Source organism: Aristolochia californica, unplaced genomic scaffold (assembly GCF_029961685.1).
Source record: "Aristolochia californica isolate CCGP_79_NKW_82.1479 unplaced genomic scaffold, dmAriCali1.0.hap1 SCAF_2, whole genome shotgun sequence".
Lineage (NCBI taxonomy): Eukaryota > Viridiplantae > Streptophyta > Magnoliopsida > Piperales > Aristolochiaceae > Aristolochia > Aristolochia californica.
Genome location: NW_027181881.1, coordinates 2,641,133 through 2,649,279, shown reverse-complemented (window position 1 = coordinate 2,649,279; position 8,147 = coordinate 2,641,133). Strand labels below are relative to the sequence as shown.

Genomic DNA, 8,147 nt, shown 5'->3' with positions numbered 1-8,147 from the left:
GGTGGCTCAGCTAGGAGGGTTATATTCCTTTTTTTTTATATATATATATTTTCTAATTATTTAAAATAACTAAATATTTAAATAATACTAATATCACAACTGATCTAATACGAAAAACCATTTGATATAAAACATGCGAAACGGCTATCTTTGTCGTCTGATCATGATCAGATAACTTAGATAAACGTAATCGGACAACTTAGATAATTGTTGATAAGATGGTTAAGATAGTTGTTGATCGGACGGTTTAGATAGCCGTTGATCATGATCGGACAGCTGAGATAGCATTTCGCATATTTCGTACTAAATAATTTTTTGAATTGGATCAACCCTCGTACTAATATATTATATGATAATAATATAAATTATAATTTGATATCATCAACTTAAGCAAATAATCTGACATGCTAAAAGCTAGTAAAAATATTGTCCAATGGTAACATATTGTCCCTGTTAATGCACTTGGAAAGTTAGAGTGGAATTTCATTTAACTGACAAACTTTGTGTTAGTGGCAAAACGTTGGAGTGGAGTTCACTTCACTCAAAGAAAGCCTAAATTTTTTTGGCTCGTCCCTGCTACCATCTGTTTTCGCCTTTCAAACTGGATTAGATTATTTGCTGCAAGCCTAAATTTTTCTGTAGGTTAAATCTGTCAGTTGCACTTGAGAAAAGATTTCGATCCACTCTCACTGTACAAAAAATTATTGGTTTTACAGCGAACGCATCCAAAATCTTATTGATTGTAAACTGAAGAAAGAAACGATTTCAGAAAAAAACTGGATTATGTTGGAGACCAAGTCTCTTCGCAAACCACCAAAATGTTGGGCAACATGGGAGGTAAGGTCCTTCCATCCATCCCAGTAACAGCCCTTAATGGCGCAGAGACACGATACTGCTGTTGTCTGAGGCACATTAACAGATTTAAGTGCCCAGTGGAGTTGATTTCCTAGTGGCTCAAACTAAGATCTCCTCTCTTGATCGACTAGAGCTTCATAATTCGTGTCATCACGAAGGTTGCGGCATCGTCTCCCTAGCCCACAGTGGAAGAGGTGCACGCAGCTCAACAGCAACGCCTGTAACTGGGTGATCAAACGACAAGCTTTCTGCCTGGAGGGCATGAGCTTCATATGTTGCTCCTTTCCATTCATAAACACCTTCATATTTAACATCACCTCTGATTGGGATACCGAGGTACTGACAATGTAGCCGGATTTGATGCGTTCTCCCACTTTGTGGATAAGCTCTGATCAAAATCTCATCCTTCTGTTCCTCGGAGCTCTGCACTGGCGGCCTGCCCTCAATAGAAAGTGGTTTTAGTTCATCCATGTCAAACTTGTTTGGTTCCTTGTATGTCCCTCGCCCATTTATAGACAAAATTTCAAACGAAGTTACCATTTCTCTAACTACTGATCCTCCTGGAAGGCTCCTGCCAATGTCTGAAGCAGAGTATACACGGAAAGCACCATATTTTGATCTTCCATGACCCGATTTTAAGCTGATCTTTTCCCATTTAGGAGCAGGCGCCACGCACAGGGCCAGATAAGTTTTCTTCACCTTGTGATCAGTGAAGACCTTAACAAGTTTTCCCGCTACTCTGTGTGATTTAGTAACTAACATAACGCCAGTTGTGTCTCGATCAAGCCTGTTAGCAAGGTGAAGTTCTAGTTGGGTGACCTCGGCTCCAGAATATTTTCTGCTTCTCTTAGTTACTGACATCAACGAGAATTGAGGATTATTACTTCAAAAGATATAATAGTCAGAAAAAATATTTTTTTTTGTTACTGTTGCATACACACAGAAATTCTAGATGCATTGATAACAAAATAAGCTCCAAATAAGATCAATTTGTTACTCAGGTTTTATGCAAACAAAAGGAGAATTTGGGTTAAGTGGATAGCAAACAGTCAAAAATGAAATTCTGGGTACGGAGGGGAAACGGGGAAGCTAAAAGAGAACTTACCGATTTCATTCGAATCTCCGGACTCTCCCAGGAGCTGTCTGACTGACGATAACACAGCCTCGCAGTAAATCCCTGGAGTCTTATCTACGCCGATCATCCATTCATCCTCAAAGAGAAATTCACTTCTGGTGATCGAAAAAATACTCGATTTAGAAGATGCCGTCATTGCTCTACTGAGCTCTATTTGTTTTGAAATTGCAGGTAGAGGAGGAGATAAGGGCGTCGGAAAATTTAGGTCTTTCGAGTCGGTTTGGGAGGAAAGAAGATGGGCGTCGTCTGCCATTTTGCAGACTCGAGAGCTGAGTAGGTCTTCGAGGAGAAAAACACTGGTGCACAGAGTTAATCAGGTTATTTCTGAATTATAAATAGCGATCTGAGAAGGCCGCGCATCAGCTTATTGGGGACTTATAGTGGGTCCATGATTTGTGGGGCCCAATGCTATAATGACGATTTGGTCCTTTCGTTTGAGGATTCCATATTTCTTGAAGTTCTTTTGAGCATTTGAAATTTGGAGTGTCGAGCGAGTTGCAGCTGGTGGAGACAGCAGTCTTGGCGAATCTTCTGGCCAGAGAAGCTCTTGTAGTCAGGGAAGAAGAATGGCGGATTCAGAAAGTTCTCCAGAGGTCACACTGGTGACCTCTATGGGTCCTGTCATCGTTGAGGTCACTTCTTCTGTCTGATTTGCTCGTTCCTTGTTGGAATTTTGCTTGCTTCTGATTCATGATGGTTATTCTCTGTAGCTATACTACAAGCACGCGCCGAGAACGTGCAGAAATTTTATTGAGCTTTCTCGTAGGGGTTACTACGACAATGTGAAATTTCACAGGATAATCAAGGTAATATCTATCTATCTATCTATCTATCTATGTATAGGTAGATATATATTCTATCAGAAGCAGAAAGGTATTTGTTTTCGTTGTTCCTTACCTTTTCTTCTCTTCTTATTTTTATGATTTCGCTGAGTAGGATTTTATAGTTCAAGGTGGAGATCCGACAGGGACTGGAAGAGGCGGAGAATCGATATACGGGTCTGTTCTTTCTCTCTCTCTTTTTTTTTAAAGATTCTATTCTTTTCAAATTTATATTTATTTAGTTTTTCAAGGTTCTGAACTTTGAACTGGCTTGTTTTCTGGAAAAAAAAAATCTCTGAATCGACTTGGTTGACTAATATGTTATTATGGTGATTTGTATTAATCTTCTGCATAAAATGTATATCCGTTGAAACTCTGAAAGTTTCAAGGATAAAAATAAGTAAACGAGCAGATTTTAAATCTTTGTAGTTGAGGATCCGATTCACTCATGGTAAAGGATGCTTTTTGCTCGTTGATATGTTTAACATTAGTTGGATTTGCATTTGACTTGAAATGACTCTGGGTATTATACTGCTTCTTGGAAGATGCGCTGTAGCTTTATAATGGTAATGCACGGGAGAATGTTTTGATAGAGTTAAAGTTCTGTTCGATAAACTATTATGATATTTCACTTTACTAATTGATTTACTAATATAGATATAATGCAAATTTTACCCAAAAAGGCTATTTACTAGAGACTTTGGTGCCCAATGCCAAGTCAAGGATCATTGTCCTCAGCCCTGTACTTTAGTGGGAAATCTGTTAAAAGAACAACGTCTAAGGAACATTCAGATACATAATCCTTGCTAATAAATCATCCATACTGTTTTCTGATGTCCTACTGTGCATCTAGTTGACTGTATTTCGACTGCAAATGTCAAATAGGTTATTAAACTATCCACCAATTGCCAATGCAAAAATGCTTTCAAAACTATCCACTGCAGAAGTGGCAGTGCACGCCCTGATTTCAAAGAGTTGCTTGTACAAAAAGTCCAAGATCAAGGCTTTCTTTTTTAATGGGAGCATAGGTATATCTGAGGGTTATATGATATAGAAGTATTAATGGCTGTCAGTTTTCATGCCTTGGAAGAGAATGTAGAAAGTTCTCCTCTTACTATTTCTAATGCCAATTTTTTAAGACACATTCTTTATAGTTGTTCTACCCACTTGATTACCAAATCTAGGAATTGGTGATTTTTAATTATTAAACATGTTCTTAGTTTTTAGGTTCTCTAATGCAGTTCAAAGTTTGAAGATGAGATAAGACCTGAATTAAAGCACACTGGTGCCGGTATTCTGTCTATGGCTAATGCTGGTCCTAATACAAATGGGAGTCAGTTTTTTATTACTTTGGCGCCGTGCCAGTCACTTGACGGTAATGTTACCTTTGTCTGTTGTGTTATCTTTTTAACTGCATTCATTTTATTCACTTGTTTCTTTTCTTTTCTTTTTATTTCTGTAACATTCTTTTTTCATTTGTTTATTGTAACATTGAAATGTTGATTTTTTACACTTTGATGTTATGATGAGGAGCAGATTTGATGCAATTATCTTATTTTGGTTCCATTAAGATAGATGCTAAATGTGGTCGCAAACTTAACTTTCAAAACAGTTTTTTATTACTTTGGCGCCGTGCCAGTCACTTGACGGTAATGTTACCTTTGTCTGTTGTGTTATCTTTTTAACTGCATTCATTTTATTCACTTGTTTCTTTTCTTTTTATTTCTGCAACATTCTTTTTTCATTTGTTTATTGTAACATTGAAATGTTGATTTTTTACACTTTGATGTTATTATGGGGAGCAGATTTGATGCAATTATCTTATTTTGGTTCCATTAAGATAGATGCTAAACGTGGACGCAAACTTAACTTTCAAAACTGTTGGTTGCATATTTTTTCTGACAGTGAGGGTTAAGCAGTAAATTTTATGGAAGCCTACTATTTAGATTTATTTTGTAATAGTATTCTATTTGTTTTACAGCTCTAAAGCATAATAGTACATAATTTGTTTACCTTGTCAGCCCTTTTGACTTTCCTTGCTTTGTGAAATTCTTAATCTTGCATGAAATATGAGGAAAGGCTGTAGTGACCCTTGTGAAATTTTCATGAAAATGCTGGCTGATATATTTTTTAACCCAAAGCATGCATTTATTTTGAAGAAAAAGAATACTTATAATCTGTTGTTTTCATTCTAAAGTATCAATTACCATTGTCTTGAGGCATAATTTTCACATGGTCAGGAAAGCATACAATTTTTGGAAGAGTTTGTAAAGGGATGGAGATTATTAAACGACTTGGAAGTGTCCAAACAGATAACAATGACAGGTAGGACTTGACCTTAGCCATGAGTTTTTAGAAACGGATTTTGAGTCTGTAAATTTTTTTCCTGTAACTTCTACTGTTGCTCTCTTTTTCCTTTTTAGTTTCTTACTGTGTTTATGTGAGTGAGAGTTACTAATGGCAATTTGTTAGAGCATTCTGTTACACTTTCAGCTTTGAGGAGTTATTTTTTGCATATATCATGGTTTGAGACTGCCAATACTCAAGAGAGTATAAACCTATGTGTGCACGTTGTATGCAAACAACAGCACTAGAGTTGAGAGTTATCCAAAGAAAACAGTGCTAATGGACCAATATATGGTTGCTTTAATAGACTTAAAACATTGAGTCAGTCTCTGGAATCCAAAAGTTTCAAAGTTACTATGGTTCTATCTTCAGTGGGCAAAATTCAAGAGAAGGTATGTCTGAGACAGCTTGAGGACCAATTGTTACCCAAGGACATTATTTCTTTTAAATTGGCTCAGTAGGCACTGTTTCTATTAACTGGCATCAAATTTTTACATCTTGTAAAGTTTCTACTTGAAAGTTACTGGTATCTGGCCCTGAACCTTACCTTTACAGTTTGGGCCTAATAGCTTTTCAAGAGGGTATCTATTGTTCAGTCGTACATGACTCTTTCATAAGTAAGAATCACTATTGTTTACTCCTATGGGACGAATAGCATGCCAGTAGTTGTTCTAGTAAAAATACCACTAATTACATTTTCTGCCGATGCAGGCCATTGCACGATGTGAAGATATTGCGAACTGAAGTTAAAGATTGATGCTTGTTAACTAATGTGTGGCATCATCTCAGCATAAGGTACATTTCAGAAACCACAGAGAAGAACATCAAATACTATGTAGTACTTCTTTGTCTCCCATCTGTCATGATGTTTAAGCTTAACTTGAGCGAAGATTGATTTAAGAGTTGTCTTGTACAAGCACCAAGAGTTCAGGGTATCAACAACGTCAAGGTGTAAAATTTTAGTAAAAAGATGCCCTGGACTACATTCTGGAAACATTAGATGTTAGTTCCATTTCATGTTTCACAGTTACCTGGGACCTTATGAAACATATTGTGCATGTTATATTGATACATGGAAGTAAACTATTTTATTCACATCGTCTGCTAATTGTGATTAGCTACATCTCATATCAAACAAATGAAAGTGGTAAAAGAGATATTGAGTGGAAGAGAATAACAGACAACAGATAGAATATGTCTAATTAGAGGCTGATATATTTTCGAATTAAGAAATTAAATTTGCTGAGATTACAGGTGGATTTCTCTTGCTTGAAACTCTTTTGATAAGCACATTTGTGTCATTTTGTCTTTGGTTAATAAAGGTGGCTCCTCTTAAAGTAACATAGTCAATTACAATTTACAACTGATTAAAGGTAAAGGATCTTGCCCCTTTTAAAGATTATTCAAGATAAGGAAGAACACTAAAATCTTTTTTGGTTTTTAACCTTTTTTATTGTGAATGCAGCTTCTATTGAAACAATATTGCTAAAACCAGTTTTTAGATATTGATAACAATGAGATGGGTTCAAGAGAGAAATCATCCCACCAATTCATGGGGGCGCTCTCCCTTCCTTTCAGTTTGCTTGTTTTTTTCAAGTCAACTTAATCACAAGGTAGAGTAAGGACAGAATACATCATCAAAGTTGAGGGGGGGATTGGATTTCGGATAATCAGACGTTGATCCAAGTTGAGGGGGGGATTGGATTTCGGATAATCAGACGTTGATCCAACCCTTTTGTCATCCCTAAGAGTCTGTTTGAAAACCCTAGAAAAGAAAAAAAAAAAAAAAAGAGTTTTTTTTTTTCTCTTGTTTGGATGTCCATGGAAAATGAAAGAGAAATATATTTTCTCTTGTTTGGATACTAGTGAAAAAAGAAAAAGAAAAGAAAATTAGTAATATTTTAAAAAAAAATTATGATTTTTTTCTCTCTTGGAATTCCATCATTTTAAGATGGAAAATATTATAACTAAGAGAGAAATTATATTTTTCTCTCATTTTCTATTCTTTGTTGCCAAACAGCAGAAAATCATTTTTTTTTCTTTTAGGGATTCCAAACAAACCCTAAATCTAAAAAGAAAAGGAAAAAATAAAAAATCTCATCAACTTGACCTCTTTTAGGGAAAAAAAAAAAAAATTCATTGTCCTTGTTTACAATAGCTAACTTAAATTCCAAACCTCATATTTTAAAAGGATACCCAGAAGAGTCACAGCTAAGATACTTCTTTTCCTTATTGATTCCAATCGGTACACTATAATCATTTAAAAGAAGAAGTATTCAAGCTAAATTACTCTATAATCTCTTTCAAAACTACCCAATTAAGCTAATTTTCTCCAACTTTTCAGACCTAAAAAATGTTTCCTTTCTCTTTCTTGCTTCCCACCCAAAAGACATCCATAGCCGTTATATTTCAAAACTAAGGTACATATTTCCCACCACTCTTTTTACCAATTAACCCCCACAATTCCTCATTTTTACAAAATTGGTAACGTATCTGTAACTCGTCTTTGCAATTTGCAGTTCCATCTTCTTCTCTCTTCCATTTCCAATATTTCTCTGCAGCAACACATATGATTCCACCCATACTTTTCCGTGAGAAGCACCGTAGACGAAAAGTCGGTCGCCAAAGTTAGGGCCAGTTTTTGGTCCCACCACGTGTAATTGGATTCGACGGCTAGGATTCGGAGGAGGAGGAGTCTGTGTACTATACTACCCCGATGTAAAGTCTCATGGTATTTTTTTGGTAAATGTCCAGGAGGATAATTATATTATATATATATTTGTCTGATTACAGCGAAAGCCAGTCAGAGCCATCTAAGAGCAGAATTAAGTGGAGTTAAAGACGCTGTAATAGATGTATATATACTCCGTCCGTATTTCGTAATTTCTTTCCTTGATTTCGTGGAGCTCTTAAAGGAGAGAGGAGTGGGTCTGAGCTTCGAAGGTTTTTTAAACGCTTCCTTCGACCTTCTGCAAGGAGGAAAACAAAAA

At 36.1% G+C, this 8,147-nt stretch overlaps 2 protein-coding genes across 3 annotated transcripts; one reads left to right on the top strand and one right to left on the bottom strand.

Moving 5' to 3' along the window:
• Positions 1-719: 719 nt before the first annotated feature.
• Positions 720-2,243, bottom strand: LOC137955852 (RNA pseudouridine synthase 1). Its single transcript, XM_068803028.1, has 2 exons — positions 1,961-2,243; positions 720-1,709 (listed from the first exon to the last, which is right to left on the bottom strand). Exons 1-2 carry the CDS (start codon positions 2,241-2,243, stop codon positions 1,006-1,008), a joined length of 987 nt encoding a protein of 328 aa, XP_068659129.1. The 3' UTR covers positions 720-1,005.
• A 14-nt stretch (positions 2,244-2,257) lies between these two features.
• LOC137955854 (peptidyl-prolyl cis-trans isomerase CYP18-2) lies at positions 2,258-6,230 on the top strand. Of its 2 annotated transcripts, XM_068803029.1 has the most exons (7): positions 2,258-2,622; positions 2,701-2,796; positions 2,927-2,988; positions 4,053-4,186; positions 4,348-4,460; positions 5,052-5,136; positions 5,869-6,230. In XM_068803029.1, exons 1-7 carry the CDS (start codon positions 2,557-2,559, stop codon positions 5,883-5,885), a joined length of 573 nt encoding a protein of 190 aa, XP_068659130.1. In that variant the 5' UTR covers positions 2,258-2,556; the 3' UTR covers positions 5,886-6,230. The 2 variants fall into 2 exon arrangements, with proteins under 2 accessions (XP_068659130.1, XP_068659131.1); XM_068803030.1 differs by lacking the exon at positions 4,348-4,460.
• Positions 6,231-8,147: the final 1,917 nt, after the last annotated feature.

What these genes read in the sequence shown, in the direction of transcription:
- LOC137955852 (XM_068803028.1), bottom strand. Translation starts at nt 2,243, where the DNA reads ATGGCAGACGACGCCCATCTTCTTTCCTCCCAAACCGACTCGAAAGAC. An exon ending in CGGAGATTCGAATGAAATCG is followed by an intron (nt 1,710 to 1,960) that starts GTAAGTTCTCTT and finishes CGTTGATGTCAG; the next exon opens with TAACTAAGAGAAGCAGAAAA.
- LOC137955854 (XM_068803029.1), top strand. Translation starts at nt 2,557, where the DNA reads ATGGCGGATTCAGAAAGTTCTCCAGAGGTCACACTGGTGACCTCTATG. An exon ending in TGGGTCCTGTCATCGTTGAG is followed by an intron (nt 2,623 to 2,700) that starts GTCACTTCTTCT and finishes TATTCTCTGTAG; the next exon opens with CTATACTACAAGCACGCGCC. An exon ending in GCCGTGCCAGTCACTTGACG is followed by an intron (nt 4,187 to 4,347) that starts GTAATGTTACCT and finishes GATGAGGAGCAG; the next exon opens with ATTTGATGCAATTATCTTAT.